General features: G+C 44.0%; 2 protein-coding genes across 3 annotated transcripts; both read left to right on the top strand.

Moving 5' to 3' along the window:
- Positions 1 to 970: 970 nt before the first annotated feature.
- LOC115405458 (segment polarity protein dishevelled homolog DVL-3) lies at positions 971 to 13,020 on the top strand. The gene is made up of 15 exons (XM_030115042.1): positions 971 to 1,131; positions 2,487 to 2,556; positions 5,028 to 5,143; positions 5,787 to 5,899; positions 6,045 to 6,180; positions 6,764 to 6,854; positions 6,977 to 7,046; positions 7,189 to 7,328; positions 7,701 to 7,777; positions 7,880 to 7,947; positions 8,089 to 8,238; positions 9,432 to 9,563; positions 10,310 to 10,477; positions 10,672 to 10,875; positions 12,142 to 13,020. Exons 1-15 carry the CDS (start codon positions 971 to 973, stop codon positions 12,498 to 12,500), a joined length of 2,055 nt encoding a protein of 684 aa, XP_029970902.1. The 3' UTR covers positions 12,501 to 13,020.
- A 1,002-nt stretch (positions 13,021 to 14,022) lies between these two features.
- LOC115405287 (AP-2 complex subunit mu-A) lies at positions 14,023 to 25,540 on the top strand. 2 transcript variants are annotated; one of them, XM_030114820.1, is made up of 13 exons: positions 14,023 to 14,187; positions 15,565 to 15,686; positions 19,479 to 19,744; positions 19,977 to 20,059; positions 20,273 to 20,278; positions 20,463 to 20,598; positions 22,096 to 22,240; positions 22,488 to 22,505; positions 22,996 to 23,115; positions 23,782 to 23,917; positions 24,037 to 24,134; positions 24,318 to 24,429; positions 24,670 to 25,540. In XM_030114820.1, exons 2-13 carry the CDS (start codon positions 15,613 to 15,615, stop codon positions 24,802 to 24,804), a joined length of 1,329 nt encoding a protein of 442 aa, XP_029970680.1. In that variant the 5' UTR covers positions 14,023 to 14,187; positions 15,565 to 15,612; the 3' UTR covers positions 24,805 to 25,540. The 2 variants fall into 2 exon arrangements, with proteins under 2 accessions (XP_029970680.1, XP_029970681.1); XM_030114821.1 differs by lacking the exon at positions 22,488 to 22,505 and having other exon boundaries at positions 14,024 to 14,187.
- The last annotated feature ends 684 nt before the right edge of the window (positions 25,541 to 26,224 follow it).

Here is a 26,224-nt window from a genome sequence, read left to right as displayed (position 1 = left end):
ACAAGCATGTCTTTGGATAGTGGTTGGAAATCATTTTAAACTGAGAAAATCCCTGCAAACATAGGGAGCACATGCAAATTCTATAGAAACTAACAAATACCCTTGTATTACAGGGTAGTTTTGCTGCCTCTGACCTTGTAATTACAATATTAATAAAATATCCATCCCTGCATTCATCTCCTATGCTGTTTCATCCAGTTCAAGGACATGGGATGCTGGAGCTGCTCTCATACGCCATAGGTGAATGCAGGGTACACTTTCACATAGCCACAGGCAAAGAAATGGGCTTACCCTGTGCAGGAAGAACATGCAAACCCGACACAGAAAGATCCTACAAGCTCTGATCAGATCTAGATATCCTTGCTGTGAGGGGAGAGTGCTGAATAATACACCACCGTGAAGCCGCTTAACAAAATGTATGATGAAATATTTATTTCCCAAAGGGACGCAGTGCCCTCAGCAGCGTGAGCGCCAGGAGGCCTGCGCCTCTCCTCCTCTCCTGCAGGGGGCGCCCCTCCGGGACAGGCGCGGACAGTTTTCTGCAGCTCCGTGTGCAACAAAGTACCGAGCCTGGCAGCAGCTAGCGAGGGGCGAAAGCAGACGCTTCTGAGATTGTTTATTTTGCTGAGATTTTTGAACGTTTTTTTTTTATTATTATTATTCCTCGCTTATACTAAAGCTTTTAGTGCGAGGTGAAAGTTTAACAGAAACTATCGCTTGTCGGTCTGCGGGCAGTGTTGGGGAAGCTTAGTGGCTGGAAGCACGGAGGCTGTTTTAATAGAAAGCCAGGCGGACGTGAGCGAGGAGTCAGAACCAGGACGACTGCAACGAGTCGGTCGGCCGGAGGAAGCCGGGAGGACCTCGGTACAGCTGCCGCCAGCGCCACGGGGAGTCGGGGCCCGAGAGGGAGCCTGCCAGGCCCTCGGCTTGATGCACCCAGGCTGCTGCCTTGCATTAGCCGCAGTCCGAGATGGGGGAGACCAAGATTATCTACCACCTCGACGACCAGGAGACGCCGTATCTGGTGAAGCTGTCGGTGCCGGCGGACAAAGTCACTCTGGCAGACTTCAAAAATGTCCTAAAGAAGCCAAATTACAAATTCTTCTTCAAATCTATGGACGATGACTTCGGGTAACTGTGACTGGGTTTATTATGTTTAACTCGGCGCGGCTCTGCTCGCTTCTCGCCTGGTTATTGCAGCTGGAGTAACACGAATTTAATAGTCCCATCTGCCAGCCGGCCTGTCATCAGTTTAATGTTACCTGGCTGTCGATCCACTGCTAGCTGCCTTCATTGGCTTTCCTTTGTTAGCTGCTAGCGACAGGCTGTTAGCAGGTCTGTTAAGCGTCGCGACCCCCGTTTGTTTACATTGCATGTGTGGCTAGCGTCCTGCGCCGGGCATTCGTCTGACCAAGTTTGGTATTTTTCAGCTTTGTGAACAACGGAGAAACAACCGGGTGCGTTTCGGTAGTCGGAATGAGGATGACAGCGGTTGACAGCGCCGGGGATATCTAGTTACTGACCTTACTTCTGTCAGGTGCGGGCTAATGCACACAGCGGTGATGCTAGCAGGCTAATGTCAGAATGTAAACGGCCGGCCGGAGTCAGTCAGGAGGCCCCTGCTGCTGTTGTTGTCTATTAGCCAGAGGAATGCAGAGTTGGACACAGGAATGCCCTGTTCATCACCGTGGCAGCTTTATGAGCATGTCCTTTTGTGTTTAAACATGGCCCGGAACGTAGACATTTTCTGTCTGTTTCAGACAGTACCTTTCGCAGAGTCAAAAGAGGGGAATCGTACTATTTCTGAACACTTGAGCCAGGTTTCCAAAGTTGTTTCTGGCTGAAGTCAAACAAGGGTGGGGCAAACAACTTAATAGCATTTGGAAGTAAGGAGGGCATATCTTCAAATGATCCACAGTCTTTCATGCTGTAAATAAAATCTTTAAATATTTACTCTCCGCTTCAAATAGTGATTAAGCTATTTTTCCAACTAATTTCCTGCTCAGATTTACCAACAATGCCTTCCTGGCGATCCCTGCCAATCACTGGTCGTCACTGTGTTGTTTGAGGGCTTGCATTTGAGTTATTGTATGCCATTCATGGCTATCAATGGACTGGAATGGCTTCTTTTTAGTGTATGTGTTTATTTACCTTTAATTTATTCCTGTTTAGCAGCCTTTGGTGTTTCTGCAGAGTACTTTGCAGGGTTTGGATGGCTTTCCATGTCTGTGGCTGCAGCCTCAGGCATGCAGTGATGTTGGCCTTTCCCATGATATTCTTGGATTTTGTTGCAGTTTGTTTGAGCCTTAATGTGTTCGGCACCGGTGTTGTTAGTATATTATTAAATGTTGTCCCGGTTGTCAGTGTGTGTCCTGGCTGATGAATCTATTCCCCCTCTCTGCAGCCGCCAAATGCGCCATGTGTTTTATTGCCGAAAGATTGCTTTTCTATTGGCTTACTGAAACAAAGCCTTGCTGTCTTTACAGGGTGGTAAAAGAAGAAATATCAGACGACAATGCTAAGCTGCCATGTTTCAACGGGCGTGTGGTGTCATGGGTGAGTTCAAAGCTGAATGATTTTGGTTTTTGTTTATTAATTTCGTCTCTTTACTCATATGAATACCGTGTGCATACATGTGTAGCCATCACTCTCAATTTGCTGGACAATGACCACATCACCACTCCATCTCAAGGGAGAGGCCTTCGACATCTGCTTAATTTTATCATTATCACATAATGATCCTCAGAGCAGCACACCCATATATGCTCTTTAGTCTTTTACCTTTCAGTGTACTTTAATGCACTTTGATGAAACATAGGCTACATTAGTTTTTTACTCCAATAACCTTATTCTTTTAAAAAGCCTGTTGTCGCACTCGGTGTGCACATGTACTTGTATTTTGTGTCTTATTTGAATGTTCCGAGCAGTAATAATTCTGTTGCTACAACACCAGAGACATCTGGTGCATGAGCAGAGCCTCCCTTCCTTTCTTCTCAACATTGAAATTGGATTAAGAGCAAGTGAAATCACAGGATAGGAAGAAAATACTCCATTACAAAAGGCCTCACAGCAGGTCATCTAACCAGAAGATTGAATCTTACAAGAAGGAGAGAATAAAGTTGAAAGAACGGCTCTTCTGTTTTGATGGAAAAGCCCGACGCGTTGGAAGAATTTCACACAGTGTGGTTTTAATTATAGAGCTCATTTGACAGTCATCAGCTCAGCGATATTGTTTGATATTTGAGTGTAAAATCCGGCAAGCTCATCCTCAATTGTCTCTTTGATGTGGTTTAGTTGGTGGTATTTAAAAAGCCAGCTCCCCGTTTTGTGTGGGTAATTTTTTTTCCCCCCTCGATCTCTTTTGGGTGGGGGCGGTTGTAACGTTCCCATACAATGAAATGTTATCCCAGTTCCTGTATGCCCATTTGTTTGTCTCCACCGTTCATCTGTTGTTTCAGTGACCTGATTGATTATCCTCTGGGGTCTAACGGCCTGGCCTCATGCTCAGCACATCATCACAACAGGCTCACAGCCCCAGTCCAGCATGAATTGCTTTATTTTCAGCACTCGAGTTTGACCTGTTCAATGATTGCTTTTCAGTTTGCTGTTGCGGAATTGAGCTTACTGTCAATTACACATCTCTCTACTGAAGTAGACTCCATGCACAGTTTACCTCAAATACAGACGCTCCTTGAGCAAATTAAGCAAACAGTGAAATAAAAATCCACATTCTTCAGACAGGAACAACGTTTGTCATCCCTGCGTCTCATCTGTCTGCATAGTTTCATGACTGTATAACTGTATCTGTGGAGGTGATTCAATTTGATGTTCTTCCTGTAATGTAACTGATGCTGTTTGTAGTCTTATTAAATAACCCTGCTCTATAATAGCACAGCTGTTTTATTCCTGGACTGCTGTTATGGCACCCGTTTCCTATTCTGTTTTAATTCAAACTCTGTGACTCTCTGTGGGCCTCAGTTGGATTGATTAAATCAAAAGCTTTTGACTTCTCTGTCATCTCTCCATAAAGACAGGACCTCCAGAATATTGCAGTTTTACAATCACAGTCATTTAGTGTGTTTAACAAAACCTTTGTTTTTCCCCTTTTTTGTTCAGAAGTTTGATTCCTTTCATTGTGGCTTAGAGGTTAGAGGAGTAAGATTCTGACTGGAGGGTTGAGGTTCAAATCGCACAGACTCTGAATCTTATTTAGTGTTGTGTCAGAAAGGGCATCCCACATAAAGCTAGTGCCAAATCAAACAGATTCCAATCCACTATGGCCACTCCAGAAGGGACCAGCTGCGATACGACCATCATGCTGACAAAATAATCACACTGAAATACTGCAAATAACTTCACGGTTCTTTGAGAAACCTTGGTAGGAACATTTTTGTTGCACAACAGAACCAAAGCTTGGCTTGTACATTGATAGAGTTCAAGGGTTGAATTTCCTCACCACCAGTACCTGCTCTCAGGTGCTGCAGTCTTGCATTGATTTGTTTTGTGCCTTTAAACTAGTTTTGGCATGTAAATACATGCTTCATTTCTTCTATGGACAACATTCACAGTGCTTCAGATCAACTGGAATGTGACAGAAGAGAAAGAAGGGAGAACACAAACAGCAGAATATACTATTGTTAAAACTTAACTGTGCTATAAATTCCTTACAAACTTGGTTACTGTCAATTGAAGCCCTTTTTTTCTTCTCACACTTTTGGTAACTTAGGCAACACCGTCAGGTCCACAAACCACTCTTGGCAAAGCTCCTTTCCTATTAACACTTTGTAATGTCTGCCTTTTTGAAGAGTTCCTGTTTTAGCGGGAAATCAGCAGATAGCAGATTAAATTCTGCTATTAAGGAGAAATGTTTGTGACGTGTTTGATTTCCCACCGAGGAAACAAATGATGTATATTGGCAATCAATTTTCTACTTGAAATTGTTAGCTGGCCTTCAAGCGCTGACAGTGAAAGACAGTGAATCACCCTTTTGCTTCACTTTTGACCGACGCGACTCTCTCTGTTGACAGTTGGTTTCTGGAGATGGCGCCCACACAGATGCCGGTTCAGTGGCAGAGAGTTTAGAGCCGGCGCCGCCTTTGGAGAGGACTGGTGGCATCGGAGACTCAAGACCACCTTCTTATCAGTCAGTATATTCAGAAAACAGTTTGTAGCTAAGATTGTGTGACTTTGTGTTTGCCAGCCAAGCCACTTAATTTGACAGAGTTTACCAGTTCTTCATGTGCATGACTTCTGAGTTAAAGACATAAATCGAATCATTAATATAAGTGTAGGATAGAAAAAAATCTGGACTTATTTACCTGCACTGATTGAATCTTTCTTAACTGACAACATGGAGGAAGAGAAAAAAGCAAGTGGAATGATAGAAGTGTGACACCTTGTGGCTGCTCCTGCAATTCGGCTTTGTTCATTCTGGAAAATATCAAGACATTTTCTTCGTCTAGAAAAGGAATTTTTTTTTTTTTTACTTTCACCCCTGTGGAGTTTGTAACGGTGTTAACAATTTTGCAGTCTGGTTTATTTGCATTTATAATGTGTAAGACCCATGATAGCATTATAATGAAATCGACACCAGACTGTAATAAATCATTCAACACAACATTAACCCTCATCAACGAGTTCAAGCCACACAGATTACAATTTGATTTGAACAAGAAGCTCATAATATAAACGTTTGTTTTAGTGGTGACCGAAGGAACTGAGCCGCTGAGATAATGACACTTTCATGCTCCGTTTAACGCTCCTTCTTTATCTGCTGTACGCTGCAGTGGGAAAGCAGCAAGTGGCCGGGACAGTTTGGACAACGACACAGAGACCGGCTCCATGGCGTCGCAGAGGAGGGAGCGGGAGAGACCACGACGGAAACACTCCAGCGACCACGGTGAGAGTGGCGTCTGCTGGATATTTTATTTTGTTTTATTTGATTGTTTTGCTGATAAGCCAACTTTGATTTCTGGGCAATTGTGTTCATGAACTTCTTCTAAATGCATCATTCGTTCTCTTGGTTTTGGTTCCTCCTGCTGCAGGCGGGAGGCAGAATGGGTACTCATCACGAGCAATGGGACGCGGCGGCGCCGAGTACGATAGCTGCTCGTCCTTCATGAGCAGCGAGCTGGAGTCCACTTCCTGCTTTGATTCAGAGGATGACGACGCGACCAGCAGGTCTGATGTTTATTACATGTGTCTGGCTTGTTCATAAGTGTGGTTGCCATTGAGAGACTGCATCTGGAATTTCAGTTAATGGTTTCTAGCAGATTAGTACAGCCTAATTGCGTGGTGGTTTTTGTGGTAACCGCACAGATTCCGCTTCAGGAGTTGTAGAAACCTCTGCAGTCTGCTTTAGAGACTGCTGCATTCAGTCTTCAGACATCTGGCAGGATGTGCTTTTTTCCTGTTCTAATAGCGCTCGTATGAGTTTACTTCCACCACATAGAGATTACTTCCCCTTCTTTCTGCTTTGTGGATGCTGGTGAAAGCTGATGACTTGTCATGTTATACTTTCTAAATTCTGTAGTTTGGATTCTTCCTCAAAAAAAATCAGTCCTGACCTCAGTTAACATCTTAAACAAAAAAATAGTTGGCAGCAGTATAGTTGAAAAGAATAGAAAAGGAACTTGTTGTTCCTGTCCGTGTGTCTTGGAAAAAAATCCCACAGAGACGACTTTTCATTCATCAGCTGATTTGTTGCTGGGTTTTTACATCTGTATGACTCTGTAAAAGTTACATCTGCTTTTTCCGTCTTCAGGTTCAGCAGCTCCACTGAGCAGAGCTCTTCTCGTTTAATGAGGCGACATCGCCGGCGCAGACGGAAACCTAAGGCCTCCAATATGGACAGGGTGAGATCCCATGCTCTTCGACTTTCAGGACAGGAAATAAATCAGCCAAGTTTCTTAAAACCATTGCACAGTTTTAAACTAATAATTCTGCTTCTCATATCACTTCGCCTCCTTCTCCTCAGTCGTCTTCATTCAGCAGCATCACAGATTCCACTATGTCTCTGAACATCATCACGGTCACTCTCAACATGGGTAAGTCACATTGATTGGATTTAATAATAAAGTCACACCCTGGGTGGATAGAATCAAAAACACATTACTGGAGATCTTATCTTATTTGGCTCTTATCTAAATCGCTTCTAATATTTCTTCTGTATTCTTTTCTTCCTCACAGAAAAGTACAACTTCTTGGGAATCAGCATTGTGGGTCAGAGTAATGAACGTGGAGATGGGGGAATCTACATCGGCTCGATCATGAAAGGAGGAGCTGTGGCTGCAGATGGACGCATAGAACCCGGAGACATGCTTTTGCAGGTGTGTGCCCGGGACAGACAGAGCCTTGAACGATGTGTATTGTTGCTAAAGCTGAACTTGGATCATTAAAGTACAGATGTTGAATCTAATGCAGGCAGCTTCAATAACAAAGTGAGATCAGGTTATGGTTTTCACATCCAGAAACCCACAAAAATCAATCACATATGCATTTGTTTTGTTTCATGCTATGTGATTGTTGAACAGAACTTGCTAAAATTTGACATCTGGAGTAAAGCTAGTGCCAAATCACATATGTGGATCACCAGGTCCATCGACCCCTGAATGACGCAGACGAAAGAAAAAAGTTTCAGTAAAAGACTAACAGCACAACTTATGAATAGAATGAAAATTCTGGCATTTTTGTCCGTTCAGGTGAATGATATCAACTTCGAGAACATGAGCAATGACGACGCAGTTCGAGTTTTGAGGGACATCGTGCACAAGCCGGGGTAAGTGTAATACAGCATGCGTTAAGAAAGCATGTGTTAAAACTGGCGTCTGAGCCCTGTGTCTGCTTTAGGCCAGATTTAACGTTCTTTACTTTGTTTCAGTCCTATTACTCTGACTGTGGCAAAGTGTTGGGACCCTAACCCTCGGAGCTGCTTTGCTTTACCGAGAAGTGAGTATTTATATCTTATTACTTTTTTTCTTTTAATAAAGTTCCAAGTATATGTTAATACATGTGTTCACATAGATTACTATTACTTGGGTTTTGCAGTAAGCTCACCAAATAGAAACTGTCCTTCATTTTATTTACCAGGCGAGCCAATCCGGCCCATCGATCCTGCTGCATGGGTGTCTCACACGGCAGCCATGACCGGGGTTTACCCTCCGTATGGCATGAGCCCTTCCATGAGCACCGTCACTTCCACCAGCTCCTCCATCAGCAGCTCCATCCCTGAGACCGAGCGTGAGTCACATCGCCTCCCGCAGCTGACTTCTGGAGCTTGTTGTCAAGGGATTTATTTTTTAAAAGCAGCTTTTGCCACACTTACCTATTAGTCACGTCTCTCTTAATGACTTCCTTTGTTTCCACGCAGCTCCTAATGCTCAGACATCATCCCATTGTTGTCTGATTTTACTGTCTACACTTGATCTGCAAAGGGTTGTTTCATTCACACTTACGGTATATTTTGGACTTATATAAATGTACCGTGAAATACTCCAGGCTGACTCATATTTGATTTTTTATTGAACATTAAACTCTAGAAGTGTTTTGGTCTCTCAGAGCTCTAAAAGTGCAGCATTAACAGTCTTCGTCTGAAGTGTTAGTAAGTTTGTCCAAAGTGTGGCCCAGCCCTTTTACTACATTCCTGTGACTGCTCTCTGTTCCAGCTTTTTACTATCTCACTCTCACAACTTCCATCTGTTCAATAACTCCAGACTCCACCGGGCCATAACTCACTACTGTCATCTTCCCCTGTAATCTTTGGAAGGTCTGTGAGGTGTTGTTCTTTTCTGGGAAGCACCTTTGCTACATGCCTTGAGAGGAGAAGCTCCTCAAAGTGCTTTAGGAGAGAAAGCAGTTGAGCAGCTTCTGAAATAAATAACAGTCCTTCAATAAAGGGACCATTTTCCATCAACACATGTTCATCACTTGTCATGAGTTGCTGGTCAATCTATGAAATAAAGGAATTAATAAGTTGCATAAATGAATAGAAAAGCATTATGCAAAAGTAAGAAAAGTAAGCATGACGCAGGTGGGAGTCAGCTGGAAGTACAACTAAATGTTAAATAAAATATAAAACTGGGGTTTGGAAACTCAGCCAAGTGGGATCTGTCTGATTTTAGCAGTTTATCAAGACAAGTTCAGCTGCAGTCCAGTTCAAGGAAAGCTTCAGCCAGCTCCAGTCTCTCAGGCATGATGAAGACAGCAGAGGTATCGAGTTATAGCCCAGACCACTGAAACTAAATCATTTTTGTGGGGAAAATTTTAACACAGCACCACATTTTTACAGTTGACCAGACAACTGACCCTGAGTCAACTGAGGGTGATTCGAAACCCAAGAATTATAGGAGTCAACAGTTTTTCACCTGATTGAAATCTTTCTTTCTAAAGTTCTCACTCAGCCCATGTTTAATCTGTTCTCTCGTCTTTATTAGGATTCGATGATTTCCACCTCTCGATCCATAGCGAAATGGCAACGGTTGCTAAGGCTATGGCTTGTCCAGAGTCTGGTCTGGAGGTACGGGACCGGATGTGGCTCAAGATAACCATCGCAAATGCTTTTATTGGTACGTCTTATCAAAGCAGAAGCCACGATGCGGCACTAGCTGTTCCACTGATTAACCTGTGCGCATATCTTTCTGTACATTTGTTCATTTTGTTTAGTGAAATGATCAATATTTCATTGTCGCTTGTTAGTGAGGTTCAGAGCCTCTGGATCAGTTTAGAATTTCTAATTGTCTAGCTTTTAATCAATTTTTTTAACAATAGGCACATTCAGCCAGGTATTCCATGAATGTTTGCCTTCATCATCCTTTAATGTTCCAGTGTGTGCAGACAGATCGCAGCAGTTCAGGCTTATGCACGTACTAAAAGAACGAGAAGACTGAAGCAACCACACACAGTGGGGAATTGGACACGGCTCTCTGTAATAAAATCTGACAACTGAATGAAGTGAAATCAAAGAAACCAAAGACTCGTGACTCAAATAGTGTTTGATAAAGCAAAATTTCCACAACAACACAGAAAAAGACTCTGTTGGTCAAAGAAGGGAGTGCCACTGTTTTTCCTCTGTCGTACACCCAGAAGGCCTCCTTACAACAAAAAAAGTCCACTGAAGCTTCCAAATAATTATTCTGTCATGAGGAAGGATGTGATTATAACTCTGAACACTGATTTCAGCTCAATCTCTGATATAAATGATATTGTTTTCAGTGATAACATTATGGAAGTGGTAATATTGTGCCATGCTGTCAAGTAATAATGAAAACTGATTAAAGTAATGAAGAAAACACTTCTTCATTGTGTGCTTCAGGCTCTGATGTGGTGGACTGGCTCTTCCATCATGTGGAAGGGTTCTCAGATCGCCGAGAAGCCCGTAAATATGCCAGCAACCTGCTGAAAGCCGGCTACATCCGACACACTGTCAACAAGATCACCTTCTCTGAACAGTGCTACTATGTGTTCGGAGACCTCTGCGGCAGTAAGTGGACTCTCAGATCCATTGGAGTATGGGAGCAGTAAAACAGCCATAAAATTTTATTTTTGAGCTGTACGGCCTCTGTCAGCTGTTATCGTCCAAGAAATGATGAGATTTATGCATTTTTATATACATACATTTCTTTTTTTTTATGTGCTTTTGACTGTCTAACCCAGTTTTCTTTCTGTGTCTCTCAGACATGACCCATCTCTCTCTTCATGACCACGATGGGTCCAGTGGGGGCGCTTCAGATCAGGACACGCTCCCCCCTCTCCCCCACCCTGGAGCAGCCCCCTGGCCCATGGCTCTGCCCTACCAGTTCCCGATTCCTCACCCTTATGACCTCCCGCAGCCCTTCCACGGCGGACCAGCTGTTGGCAGCGCAGGAAGCCAACACAGTGGTGGGTAGAGTGTGTGTATTCTGAATAAGCTCACACACCTCTGAAAAATTGTTATCCCATATTAGTGTGTAAAACTGCAGTTAGTTTTTTTTTTTAAATATCAAAGAGCCAATGAGGATCTGTGTGTTTTCAAGTATCAGAAACAGTGGAATATGACGATGTATAATTTTGTCACTGTTCATTTGTATACGACAAGGAAAACAGTACAAAACACACAGTGTTGCATACAGCTTTTCCAGAATACAAGTATTCTCTCCCCAGAGTAAAACCACACTGACAGCCAGTCTAACGATATTAAAATCAACTGCAGACAATGTTTTTTAACGTCATAAAAAAACCCCATCAATCTTAGCATTCTGAATGCAGCTCCACTGCACAACTACCTTCACTTCAAAGTCTTCAGAAATACAGCCCAACTCCTGTCTGGTGTGAAGAAAAAAACAAAAAAAAAAAAACTCCTTCCTTCCATCAACACCAAAACTGCCTTATTTACATGTCTGATTTAGTGTATTTAGCATGTGTGCAAATAGAAAGCCAGACATTGTGGTTTGAGGGGCAGTTTGCTTACGCAGCAGAGGTATTTACTGACCAACAACATCTGGGTCCACTGGCACAACAGCTCTGACGTCCTGTCTTGATTTGTGGCTGCATGCACATTGCAGAGAGCTAAATGAACTAGTAAATCATTTACAAGCTAACAAGACAAAACATCAAATTATATAAATTAGGAGTTTGTAAGGTTTTTAAAGGTTGTTGTCAACTGGGCTCAGTTACAGAACCCCACAACACTCCACATTGTGAAGTGATAGAAGATGGATAGACGGTTTCTTTTTTTTAGAGGCGAGATATTTAGCATCTACATATTTCCCTAACTGCAGAAGGTAGTTAAATTGATGTAAATGTTATTTTCTATAATTTTAATTTCCAAATTATTCCACGTTTCTTTTTTATCATAGAAATAGGTCTGATTTAAAACATTTTCAGTGTGAAGACAGAAAAGCAAGCAAGCAGGCAGGTTTTGATGGGAATAAAAGGAAACCTGTAATTGCGTTCAATAACTCTGAAGCTGTTGGGCTGCGTGACGATGTCTGCATTAGTCATGCAGCTCTCCTGCGTCTCCCACTAACTAGGTCAGTGCTGTCTGCGTCACGTCACTGGCACACAGATGGGCACGGCTGCCTCCGCTAGGGTTTAATGGAGAGGGGAAAAAACTGTACATCACGCTGATCTAATAATTATGTTTTTTAATTGTTGTTTTTCCAACAGGGAGCAGCGGATCGAACTGTAGCAAGAACGAGGGTCGGAAATCTGGAGGCAGCGGCAGCGAGTCTGAAGTCAGAAGCCACCGAGCTCCGAGCGAGCGCTCAGTGGCTCCCCCCAGTGAACGAAGCATCCGTAGCTCTGTCAGCCACCGCAGTGCCAACTCCCACTCCATAGCCTACGGGCCCGGCCTAGTTTATGGCCCCCCCGGTCTGCCCCCCCAGCCCCCACATCTGTCCACATCAGCGCCGGGGGCCCCGCCCGGTCGCGAGCTCTCCTCGGTTCCCCCCGAGCTCACTGCGTCACGCCAGTCCCTGCGCATGGCGGTGGGGAACGCCGGAGAGTTCTTCGTCGACGTGATGTGACCCAGGTCGCAGGTAGCAGATCGGACGCTCTCGTGTCACACGGCCAAGAAGGACGGCACGCAAGGACAGGAGGGAGGGAAAGATCGCAAAAGAGCTGTTAGACAAAACCTCAATCCCACGATTCTTCCAGTACCAGAACCGACCCAGCTGTGTATCCTGAGAGAAAAGCTTCCTCTCTGTGCTTCTCTTCCCAGTAGTGGCCATACTTTCTTCAGTGAAGAAACCTCCTCGCTCAAGATGGAACCAAAGCACCTTTCTCAGTTTCTGCTCCACAGTGGGGAAGAGTTTGTGCGAGGACAAAGAAAGTGAGGGAGGCAGTGGAAGCTGTCAGCTGGGGGCCATGACTCAGCGCTTTTCCACGTGGATGTTTTTCATTTGTTCTTCCTTTTTCCCCTCTCTCCTCTGCTTTCTTTATCTAACTCTGTCCTCCCACATTCCTATCCACATCATCAAAAACTCAGAGTGAAGTCTCTTCCCTCCTTCTGCTCTAGCAGTTCCTACTTGCTGACCTCTAACAAAACGACTGACAAAGCTGAAATGAACACTAACTGTTAACCTTATTCAGACCTTTAAAATATGTGCGTGACTTAAGAGAGAAAGAAGTGGGAAAATATGTATGTAGTGCAAGAGAATTGCAGTCCTTCTTACTGTAAGAATGCATTTGTTTTATTATATACGTAGCTGGCCACAACTAGATTCATTTTTTATTGCTTAACATGAGCATCCAGCTTGAAGAGTCATTTTTACACTACAGAACTACATTTTCATCTGCTAACCAGAGAATCTTCTGACTGTCTTGTGATAATGTATAGTGGAAACAAAATTTCTTACCATGTCTTTCACACTACTCTTTTATCAAGGAAAAAAATGTCTTTTTATTTATAAATATAGTTTTATGACTTAAATGTGCTACTTGTCTGTGTTTTTGTGTGTGTGAGAGAGATTGCCAACAAACTACAACACAGTACTTTTCCTTTTTGATACCTCAGGTCACATTTGCAGTGAAGAGAAGTAGATTCCAGACTGTCCAGAACAGGAATGTGAAGGTTAGGCTGTCTGGTGCACAGATGTGTGTGTGTGTGTGGGAATGTGTGCAAAAGATCAGCTTGTGTACATCTAGTTGCTTCGGAACTGAGAGACTCTTAATGCTAAATGTTCCCTGTGGTTTTAGACGGGAAAAAAAAAAAGCATTTCCACACTAGCTTGGTTTAGTTTGGCCAAAAAATAAGGTTGACTCTGCAGATCAAAGTGAAATAAGACCACCCACTGAAGACAAATACTCTTCCCTGGGAATTTCCGCTCTTCAAAGGTGGAGTGCAAAGGTGGAACATTGGTGATCCAATTATTCAAAGACAAGTAAGATACGCTCAACCATGATCCCAAATCCATTATTTAAAACAATTTAAAGTAGAAGTGTCATGAAAAATATTAATTGGGCAGTTGCAAGTACAGCTTATCATAACACGGCCTGGGTGCGGCTTCAGATCGCTCCAGCCGCGCCTTTTCCTGTCACAGCGGAACGGCCGTGCGTAAGGACGGCGGGTCAGCTGACAGGCATCCGCGCACCAGGAGGAAGGAGCGGAATTAGCGGCGGTGTGAACTGGAAAGCCAACTGGATCCGACACAGGCTAGATCCAAGGCCGAGCGGGGGGAGCGAAAGACCGGCGGCGTCCGCGAAAGAACTCGGGTGAGACCTTCGGAGCTGAGGCGGCGAGCCTTTCTCTCTCGGGCGAATCGCCGCCCGCGGCCCGCTTGCTGGTCGTTACGGCGGAGTGGAGACACGGTTTCATTCGCGGCGGGGATGCTAACGTTAGCCGCCGCTCCGCTAAGCTAACGTCAAGTTAGCGGCGATTATTAGCGCGATAGCGGAACAGACGCGGTTTTTGTCTTCAAACTAATATCACGTCCGAGTCATTGTGTGTCATTTGTGATTGATTTTACTCAACTATTACCGTTACGTTCCTCTTTTTCTTAAAGAGCACGCACGGTATGTAGTGTGTATGCACCACAGTTAATAGTGGATCCCGGTCTGAATGGCTTTCCTCTCGCCGGAAGGCCGGTGAGGATTCCGCTCCGCTCGAAGCCGCTTCACCGCCAGCTAGCCCGCTATCCCCAGCTAAATTAGCTAGCTACATCTCATTCGGCGTTTTCTCCATCACTTTGGTCCTAGCTGAAGGTCAACCTCCAGTCAGTAATCTAGCCACTAAAAATGGAATGAAACCCAAGATTTTCGAGGAACGAGTGAGTTAACGTGAAAGATATATTAACGTAAGGAAATGGCCTGTGTGAGCAGACATCTTGACTTCGCCAATAAAAAGGGCGATTAAACCCCCCCACCCCCCTCAGGTCCGGTGCACGGTTTATTCGGTCACGATTCAGCGGCGTTTTAACAGAGTCCCTTTATATGCATTGGTAAATAAAACGTGTTATGTCTTGGCCCCGTGTGCACCGTCAGGATTTAGTCTTCGAGGAATTTCAAGCATGTCCTTCATCCTCTGATTTCCAGAAGCTTCACTCCTAAACGAGGGCAGCATCCCGAGATTTGGATGTTAAATCTTTAAACAAATGTACGGCCAAACAATAGCAGCGGCTCTGTTTGGATTTTATAGTGTGTGCACTCGGGATTGCTCGTGTGGGCTGACCAGATTTAGACACCTGACAGTGAGAAGAGATTCCTGTCTTGACACCTTGTGGCATCCTGCTTCACAGTGGTGACTGCTAATCTGCACTTAATCTCACTATGGGAGAAAACACCATGTTTCCCTCCTGTGACGTGGTTAGTAGTAGAAGTAGAGGATTTGCAACCTATTTTGCATTGCACAGCGATGAATACATGTGCATGCATCCAAAAAATGAGTCACCACAGTGATGCAGCTGCAGGGTATATTCAGTGTGTGTGTGTGTGTGTGAGTGAGAGAGAGAGAGATTCTAAGAGGGACAGAAAAAGCGGATGTGAGGGACAAATGCCTCTCTGTGCTGTTGGTCACCCTCTCACTGCTTTCACTTCTCCATCTCCCCTTTTCTCCTCCTCTGCTTCCTTTCCTCTTTTCTGTCTTCTGGGCAGGAGGGGTTTGGGCTCACCATGGCAAGTTGGGATTGAGAAGCAGCCACAATGATTGGAGGACTGTTTATCTACAACCACAAGGGGGAGGTCCTCATCTCCCGTGTCTACCGAGATGACATAGGGTATGTTTCGCAGGAGCAAATACATTCTGGGGGAACCTCGGGCCAAATGAGAAGGCCTGATCTGATGGGGATGGACAGGTTGGAGCTGAGCATGGATTAGAGGATTGTTTCCCTTTCCAAACTAAATTTATGTTTTAGGTGTTTTTTTTTTTTTTTCAATAACAGAAGGAAAACAAAAGCTACATTTGCAGCACACTCATGATTTCTGATTTATAGTCGTATAAACGGTTATTGAGTCCCATGAATGTATGAGTTAATTTGTAGGGTTTATTCAAGCATTCCAAATCACTCCTTGTGGAAAAAAATGTAAATTAATTCTTGCATTGATACTGTTTTCAAATAAGTTCATTGTCAAACATGGGAGACTGATATTATCAGGAAGTAATGTCCTTTACATTTTACATTCCAACAACCTCAGTATTTCTTAGTTATGGAGTGTAAATAATAAAAACTGTCCATGTCAGGTTGGTCAAACAGCTGTAAGGACCCCTCAGTTCTCTTTGCAACAAGGCAATGTGACATGTTATTAGAGCAGTAGGGCGTTTCCTGACTATTTTAGGGACTCATACCTCAGTATTAACACTCCTGTGGGTATTATTAGGTGATGGTGTTGTGAATGAAATGCCATGTAATGTTTTTTACACTCAAAAAGAAGTCGCGTGAGAAATGGCTGCGTTGACGTGTCCGTATTGTTTTCCGGTCTGCAGAGTTGGCATCAAAATGAACTCCACAGTTCAGTGACCTCTGAGGCAGCAGAATCCAACATTGATATTAAGAGTGAGGAGTTCAATTCAAGGCATTTTCACATGATTCCCTCGGAGCAAAAGCACTGAATAAACACTCTTTCTCCTCTAGTCACTTGATGTTGAGCAGTTTTGCACTCACATTAAGTGTTTTCAGGACAAAGCAGATGAAGAGTAGAGGGGAATATGAATACAGATATGTAAAGTCAGAAAATGGAGCAACATCTTAAAGCAGGTATGTAAAAAGAGCATTTTCACAAATGAAACTTTGTAACAGCTGACAATTTTCTATTAAGTGTGATCAAACACAAACAGTACCTTATATACTTGCATCAGGAAGATTAGTCTTCGTTTCTTTCAGTTTGTTGTTGGTTTATGTCACGTTGATCCACTTGGGCTTTACAGTCAGGGTGTTTATAAGGACGGAGCCCAAAGGAAGCTGTTTACAACGACACCTGGCCAGTGTCTCAGTGTCTTGTAGACTTACACACAGTGTGTCGGAAAGGTACGGAGAGTGTATTACAGTAGAGATTGATTTCTCTCTACCTGCATAGTATTCATTTTGTGATTCCACAGCAGCAATGTTGAATCTTACCCTGAAATCAGCATTTTGTGGAAATTCTGAGACACACCTCCATCTTTAACAGATGTTGATGCATGTGAGGCTCACAGTGCCAACGAGGAAGAGCCGAAGCAGTTGATGCTGCATTGAAGAGCTGTTCAATGTGATTTGTTTCATTATCAGACTGAAGCTCTCAGACACCAATTAATGGTTTATTTGAAATCGACATGCAGAGACTTGTGTGTGTCAGTCTCTCTTCCGTGTGTAGCAGCAGTTGGTAAAGTTATTGGTTTTGTTTTGTTTTTTCCATCATTTGTCCTTCATTGTCCTTAAAAAGCACAGATGCTTGTCTCTGCAAACTGAAGTATGTATCACAATTGTCTTGCATAGAAACTAACTAGAAATTCCATCCAAGACTGTATTGCTACAGTCCAACAAATCATCACAAAGAATGTAGTTTGTAAATGGTCAGCAGAGAATTGAGAAAATCCAAGTGTAGTTTGCATTTTTATCCTTAAATATTCATTAAAACCGCAAGCATGGTGAAGCTTGCTGTTGTCCCCTGTATGACCGTAGCAATGCAGATAAACCTGACACAGGAAGTTGCTCTCAGGCCTGCTGTTCATGCGCTGCATTGTGGTTTTAGGAGCAACTGTACACTCTTGTTTTTTTGTTTTTTTTTTTTCTGCTCAGACCTGAAGTAGAACTTCCTTCTCTTCAAATAAACGCTGTGCTTCAAATGAATAGTTCCACATTTGCTATGCTGTTGTATTATGACAGAAGTAAAGCACAGCCGCATAGTGATGCAAACCTTTTCCCAACATATTCAGCAGCAAAGACAGCATCATTACAAACACCATGTTACTCACTCTGTCTACATGATGCACGAAAATGTCTCTTGTGCATTTTTGTCTCCTCCTTTACTTCATCCTTTTTTCCCTCTTTTATTCTCTGTATCACCATTTTCCTCCATCTGTTCATCTTGGCCCCTGTAGGAATAGGTAAGCGACGCTCTAACCTCGAAAGCATGACCCCTCCCCCTCATAGCCACCAATCAGTGACCCCCCCCCCCCCCCCCAACACCCTGAACTGCATGCCTGTCAACGCCACGGTCGAGTCCTTGATATGCTCTCCAAGCATGACTCACCTGTCTTGGTACTATAGTGATAAGTAAACTCGACTCAACGGCAGAAAAATCAAAAGAAACGGCACAGCCACTCTGAGTTCATTGTTTCAGCGTCAGCTCTTTCAATACTTGAGCATGCAGTCTGAGCATGTCATACGATGGTTAATTCAGTCCTCTCATCCTTTGTTCTTTTTTTTTCCTTTTTTACAAATTCAGACGGTTTGATGGAGAGTGTACTGTGAATGAAGCGTTAGTGGGGCTTACAGATGGCCGTTGCCAGAGTTGCGCGAGCACAGACACCCTGAGATATCCTGCCAACAGAGCAAGAAATATCTCGCCCGCTATCTCAGCACGCCGAACAGTGTGGCTGCTGCTACAAGCTCCGACAGATAAAAAAAAAATGCACGCCATCAGGAAATGGCGTGACGATCAACGACATTCACACTGCACCGAAACGATAGTTTGCAGATTCTCAAGTCGATGAACAGCTGGACAGTGTCGACACTGTTTGTCCGTGTAGAACTTTTTCCCTGTACATACAGTAAGTGCAGCATCAGCATTGCCTCCATTTTTATTTCTAGTGGCATTAACTTATGCCATCCCCAAGTTCATGAAGACTACACCGAAAACGCATTTCAGTAGATAACGGTTTATTTCTGGGCAGATTTCAATAATTTCCTCTATCAGAGCTGCCAATTAGACGTGTCTGGTCTCTTTTCTCTAGTGCTGTACACTCGGAATGGTTGGTACAGTAAACATATGGTATAACTGGCTGTTCTGTTCTGGGAATGGACCTGACAGGGGTTCTCATCCTTCTTGTCTGTAGGCTTTGATTTTCTTGTCAGAACGTGTTGCATCCTTCTCGCTAATCCCCGTTATCCAACAATCCATGTTAATTGAGGCTGAGTTTCCTAATAGCAGCTCTTGTGATAAGATGACTTACACTGTGACATTTCCATACAGTTCAGTTCAGCCGTTGTTCAAGTTGAATCCCAAGAAGGATCGGGTTTGTCCAGTGCATGGTTCTCATGTTCATATATGTGGAACTTTTTTTTTTTTTTTGTCTCATGAAGCTGTAATTATAATGTTATAACAAAGTTTGTTTTCTTTCTTCCTGTAATTATCGAAATTTACACTAAACAAAAGTCCCTTTTCTCCCTCATAACATTCCAACTGGAAGTGTCAATGTTTTCACAACTCCGGATTCTGTAAAATGGGTGTGTTCGCTCCCAAGGTCTGAAGGAGTTCATTAACGTCAACAGTATTTTCACATGATGTCACAGGGTGCGACATTACCAGCTGATTTCGTTGTTATATCGAACTCCAGAACATCTCAGATATTCTTCCTTTGCTTTCGCCAGGCGCAACGCGGTGGATGCGTTTCGTGTGAACGTGATCCACGCCCGGCAGCAGGTCCGATCGCCGGTGACCAACATCGCCCGCACCAGCTTCTTTCATGTCAAACGCTCCAACATCTGGCTGGCGGCGGTCACCAAGCAGAATGTCAACGCTGCCATGGTGTTCGAGTTCCTCTACAAGATGTGCGACGTCATGACGGCTTACTTCGGCAAGATCAGCGAGGAGAACATCAAGAACAACTTTGTGCTGATCTACGAGCTGCTGGATGGTACGTTGGAGAAAATAAGCACTACTTTTGACTTAGTAGTTGCTGATTCAGGCTGGACAAGGTGGCTTCATAAACTTGTGTATGTAGTTCTTTTACTGCTGTGCATTTAGGTTTTATTTGCATTCCACTGAAATGTTTTCCGTCTGATTCAGTCCACACTGGTTTTCTCCACCCGTGTGTGTTCTGGCTTCTTATCTGTGACCCAGAGCTAACTTTCTGTTTGCTCACGCAGAGATCCTGGACTTTGGTTACCCCCAGAACTCAGAGACTGGAGCGCTGAAGACCTTCATCACCCAGCAGGGCATTAAGGGACAGGTCAGCAGGACGACTGTCACCCTGGATCACACTTACACAAGTTTCATAAAGAATTCTGTCCTTTATAAATGTGTAACGATGAAGCCTTGATTCTGTTCTGAAGGACTTCTTAAGTGAGGTCTATGTACCATCTAACCATTTTCTCTGGTTTTCTTGTCTCTGCTGTACGTTTCCCTCACGATCTTCTCCCTCTGTGATCATTGGACACCTCAGCATCAGGTAATGGCTCGCTGAAATTCTAGTTTGGTAAAATGATTGTCATCCGCATATTGAACCACACTACATTTGTTTTCAGCCATCCGTGTAGCACCAGTGACCTGCTTTCACGGCCTTCCCCCTGCCGTCAGGCTGTCAGCCTCTTGCTTTTGTTAGCGGTGATACGGTTTCTCTCCCTGTCCCCCAGACAAAAGAGGAGCAGTCTCAGATCACCAGCCAGGTGACCGGGCAGATCGGCTGGCGTCGCGAAGGCATCAAGTATCGCCGCAACGAGCTCTTCCTGGACGTACTGGAAAGCGTCAACCTGCTCATGTCGCCACAAGGTCCGTTTAAACACAGGGTGAACCACTGAGGGAAATGTGTTTTAATATCCCCAAAAGAAACGGCCTCTTCACAAGTCAAAATCTGCTGAAGGGATCAGTTAAAACATACCAGATGGGTTTTTTTTTCTTCTTCTTCTTTTTGTCCTTTGCACAAGCTGGAGGTATGATGTCAAGCTCTCATTTTGTGAACACTATCTCCAAAACAGCCCGAAGGAATTCCTTCAAATGTGGAACAAATGTTAGCTCTCATTTGAAGATGAACTGATTAGATTTTAATCAGGTGAGCCTTAATGGGATTTTTAAATATCTGCAACAAAATGTGCAAAGATAATTACTCGACGCCTCGCACTTCAGATTTTGTGAGCAGATGTCTCCGTAAACCTTCAATTATCCCAGTTCTGTTAGCGCAGCGTCTCACGGGAGCCTCGACGGAATCGAGCTTTCTGGATGAAGCTGACAGCGGGGGCTCACTGGAAAAACCGAGGGCAGATCGAAGGTGGACTGAGCTGTGCAGTGGCTCTACCACACCAAAGCTCGACTATTACTGTCAGAACAGAAACATCTGACTTCATGTTTGTTACATAATTGATCTCTTTCAGAGCAGTCTTCATCTTTAACAGCCTTGCTGCTTTTTATTCTGAACATTCTGTAGTGGAAGTGAGACAGTATCACAATTCTGCACTGAAGGAGGCAAACGCAGCAGGATCAAGTCGAGAGGCTCCGTTAAGGATTTGTGGAAACTGTTGTATTAAAGCTTAATTTGAGGGATTGCTTCGTTATTCATGTTAGATTTTATGCAACTTAAAAATGTAATTCAATTGAAAACCAACTTTCTTCACTTAGTTTTTTTGGATCGGATTCATCACTTCTGACATTATTTCACTGAGAAGTCAGATGTGTAGAGGAAGTCTTAAACTCCTTGAAATGTGGCTTTTCACTGTGACTTTTGTGGCAGCAGAATGTGTTTGATCCCTCCATGAGACGCCCAAGCCCTTCCGAACTCAGCATTTACTTTTTTTGGTTGAGCTCTTAACTATTTTCAAGTGCTGCAAGTAGCCTACCTGGTGTTTACAGCCCTGTCTAAAAGACAACAATCATGTGGAACCTGCATCATTTGTGTACTAGGATAATGATCACAGTGCGGCGTGTTTCAGAAAACTTTCCTTTTCCCTGTTTACACGGAGAGGAAGAGTGGTGCAGTTTGAAAAACGCTGCTCCCTGCAATAATTCAGTGACTCTCAGTGATTGTCTGAACAAACAAGGTCATCATGCATATTTACGTTTCCTTGTTGCCAAACAGAGGGGAAAAAAGATATACTGTTAATCAGAGAATAAACAGAAGAATGCCAATTGGGATAACAGGAATCCATATTTTCTTGATGGAGACGGCGTGCTGTGTGGGACGCCACGTCGTCTTCTGCTGAAAAAAGACGACATTAGCCGAGAAAAATTCTACTCTGGCCAAAGGTGAACACATTTCTCTCTTTTCCATTCCAGGCCAGGTCCTGAGCGCCCACGTGTCGGGCCGAGTGGTGATGAAGAGCTACCTGAGCGGAATGCCTGAGTGTAAATTCGGCATGAACGACAAGATCGTCATCGACAAACAGGGCAAAGGAGGAGCGTCTGATGACGCGGGGAAGAGGTGAGCGGTCGTGACGACACGCTGGAGTTCCCTCAGTATTTGAGTTACTTGGCTGTGATCCTGACAATGAGCTTCATTGTTGAGTTTCGAGGCCGCTGTCTGTTAGCCCGATGTCTGTGTTTATCACTGTTGTCTTGTTGTTTTCAACAAGACAAGCTTTACAATTTATTTTCATTTTTTTTTTCTTTCCTTTGGATGCATCTCTCCTTTCTTTCCCTCTCTTTCTTTTCTATGTGCTGTACCTCAGTGATTTAGGGGGAGGAAGGTACTGTGCTGAAGTGTCCTCACCCCACCCACACACTGATACACACACACACACACACGCACACGCGTCAGCCCCTCGGTGTACATCTCATCCACTGTGGCTCCCCACACACTCAACACAAACGAAACATGCCTTGTTCCTTTCTTTGGTTGTTCTGCCTGGTGTTTCGTCTCCTTTTTCGTAGACTGGTTCATTTGTTTTATCAGCCCACACCCACCTGCTTGACCTTTAACCCCTCACCCAAACACCCTAACATGGAGTGTGATTTGTCGAGTACCGAATAGCAACATTAACCCCGACCAGGTGCACATGTCTTGGTACTAGCAGCCGTGTTTCTGTGTGTTCTCATGATTTGATGTTTCTTTCTTTGGTCGAAGGGAGAGTTGTAGTTTTGTGTAGTCGGGGGGGATGTATTCTGTCCACAAAAAATATTTCTGGGCTGTTCTCTTCATCTCCTGTGTATTTTTCTGCCGTTTCTTTCTGATGACAGCGGGAAGCAGTCCATAGCCATCGATGACTGCACTTTCCACCAGTGCGTGCGGCTCAGTAAGTTTGACTCTGAGCGCAGCATCAGCTTCATCCCTCCTGACGGAGAGTACGAGCTCATGAGGTCAGTAGAAACGGCCCGAACGGCTTGGTTTCAGAATTCATTCACTGTTAGAACTGATCATTCTCTCGCCGTTAGAAGCGCACACACATATTGAAAACGTTGTTTCAATAGTAACTGAATTAACTCCTCCTCTGGCACCGCAGGTTCTGTGCGTCGAACTATTTTGATCAAATAAAAGTCCTGTCCAACGTTTTCATCACAGAGCTTTTGTTTGTTCTCGACTAGACGCTTTTCTGTCTTGTTTGGAGTAATATAAAAAAAAAGGATTGCAAAGAAGTAAAAACTATTTTTTGTCATATTATAGAACAATAGTGGCTTCATAAATACCATAAATATAATTGGTAGGATGATAGTTTTTGCTGTTTGTCGTTTACTCTGTGAATGAAGGCCTGTCAAAGGGCGGTATTAAAAAGGGTTGGACTTTTCTTTCAAGGGCGATACAGAATTATCTCTCTTTTTTCCTCTCTGCTCCACTTTTAACTGACCTCTGGTTTGTTTGTGGAGCAGTTCAAGCCTGACCCAAAGGCCAGACAAGAGCCTTCAGTCTCTTAATAATTTACTCCGTTCAAAACTCCAAAAATGACCAGAAAATGTAGCTGCTGAGTTCATCTCAGCAGGTCAACAGTCTTGTCTCAGTTTTGTCGTCCGGTTTCCCCGTTTCTGCAGATATCGCACCACTAAGGACATCATCCTGCCGTTCCGGGTTATTCCTCTGGTCAGGGAGGTTGGCCGCACCAAACTGGAGGTTAAGGTGGTCATCAAGTCCAACTTCAAGCCCTCTCTGCTGGCTCAGAAGATAGAGGTCAGCTTTCTTTATATCGTTTTCTGTGTCTAAAATATATATGTAATATAATTTTTCTTTAAGACTTTTTTTTTTTTTTTTAAGAACATTTCAAGTTTGGTCCCTCTTCTTCTCTTCAGGTGCGCATCCCAACACCACTCAACACCAGTGGTGTGCAGGTGATTTGTATGAAGGGAAAAGCCAAATACAAGGCCAGTGAGAACGCCATCGTCTGGAAGTGAGTCGCGTCTGTTTGAACTGGAAACTCTGCTGTCCGTCCAGCCGGTGGCGAACAGCCTCCTGACTGTTTGCTTAACCTCGCGTCTGCAGTTCTGCTGCCTTTTGCAACACATTTATTTCTCAATGTGTCTTTGCAAGCGGTTTTGAAATGTTGTCTGTGTGTGTTTGTGTTTGTGTGTAGGATCAAACGCATGGCCGGGATGAAGGAGTCTCAGATCAGCGCTGAGATCGAGCTGCTGCCTACCAACGATAAGAAGAAATGGGCCAGGCCTCCCATCTCTATGAACTTTGAGGTACTGCACATCTGAAAACTGCCTCTAGACGAGCGTAGCTTCAAAACAGAACTCGACTTTCCTTCCCACTAAGACGGGTCGCCGTATTGTGATTGTGAAAACATCAGGAACAACAGCAGTGATTAACACGCTCCCCGGCTGAGGCCTTTTCATTTCCTCATCTCAGACGGTTCTGATCTGATCTCTGCGGCTCCCGACAGGCCCCCGCTCGCCCTCACCGTCCCGCTCTGCTCCCCACAGGTTCCTTTCGCCCCGTCTGGCCTGAAGGTGCGCTACTTGAAGGTGTTTGAGTCCAAGCTGAACTACAGTGACCACGACGTCATCAAATGGGTGCGGTACATCGGCCGCTCCGGCATCTACGAGACCCGCTGCTAAGGTCGAACCCCCATCAGGCAGCGAACAGACCACTCCCCCACCCCACTATCTATCCTGTTAAGATTTTTTTCTTCTGTCCCTCCCCCCTACTTTGTCCTCTCTTGTCCCCTCGATCCCGATCATCACTTCTCTCCCACCGCCCCCCCATCACCCCCCCCCCCCCCCCCCCCTCCTAACTAGGTGTTGGAGATTGAATTTACATTGTTTAAAATAAAAAAGGATTAAAAAAAAAAGAATAAATATGGTATAATGCACAGATATATGCAAAATGTGAACCCATTGTATCGTATATATCTCGTAGTGAGTCAAAATGTAAACTGGTGTCCGAAAGAAAAAGACAAGTGATGCGGGGGGGTCCTGGGGGGGGCTGGAGGCTTGAAGGGGCGCTCTGTTGCGTTTATTCAGTGTTATTGCTCCACGATCTGCTCTCCAGTCACTGTAGAGGTTCTACGTTGTCCTAAGAGTTTCTCACACAAGATGGTTTGTAGCTGTTGTGGTTTACAATGAATCCCGCTATCGTCCCTTCTTCTCAACCTCTGTCTCAGAGTCCGCCCTTTAAAACAATTGATATCTGATCTGTTTTTTTGGGAAAAGTTCATTTCAATCGCAATATTTTCCAGTCAACAGAGCAAGAAATAGTAAAGATCCTTGTATTTGTATTTTCTCCGGTATATTCTTCATTTTCTACCATTGTTCCACTCTGCTACTCAGTCAAAGAAACGGTCGAAGATCCAAACAAACGTCAACATTCCAGACAGTTGGAGGTTTTCGCGTCATCCCGATGAGCTTCTTGTGACCCAAATACCTGAAATGTTTCTTCTTCTTTCTTCTGAGTCAGATCAGGCCCCGGCAGTGTTTGCAGTGAGGTGAGGTCTCCCCCTGGCGTTTGCTTCGCCACTGTCTGCTTCTTCATGTTTGTAGCCCTGGTGACCGTTCTGTCCAATAAAATCTGACTATGTAACCAAGTCGTCCCCGCTCTGCGTGCGTTTGTTTTCGTTTGACTGTTATTTCAGGTGGTCTGGGTTGAACCGGACCACCGCTTCCTCTCGATACTGTTTCAAAAGAGTGGGTGTGCGGTGTCAAAGTCTGGGCTGTTTTTTTTCCCTCGACCTTTCGACACTAGTTAATGTTTCAAAGAGCTGCTATTAAATACAAACTAAGCTCTAAACATTGTCACCTTTGGATTCTGAAACTGTCATCTTTAATTGACTTCCTTTGTAAAACCAAAGGTCTTGGAATTAAACCATCCCTATCAAATTCTTATTTTTTAAAGATTCTCTTTGTGTGACAAAGCAAATACCTGAATATAAAATGTTTAAGTTTTTAAGCTGAAATACTAATGATTTGAATATCACTTTCAGCATGGAGGTAGTGTGCTGTTTTAAGTATCGTCAAGCTCATCAGTTTGCCATAAATTAAC

Source organism: Salarias fasciatus, chromosome 18, assembly GCF_902148845.1.
Source record: "Salarias fasciatus chromosome 18, fSalaFa1.1, whole genome shotgun sequence".
Lineage (NCBI taxonomy): Eukaryota > Metazoa > Chordata > Actinopteri > Blenniiformes > Blenniidae > Salarias > Salarias fasciatus.
Note: the sequence above shows the minus strand (reverse complement) of the source record. Positions and strands in the feature narration are given on the sequence as shown.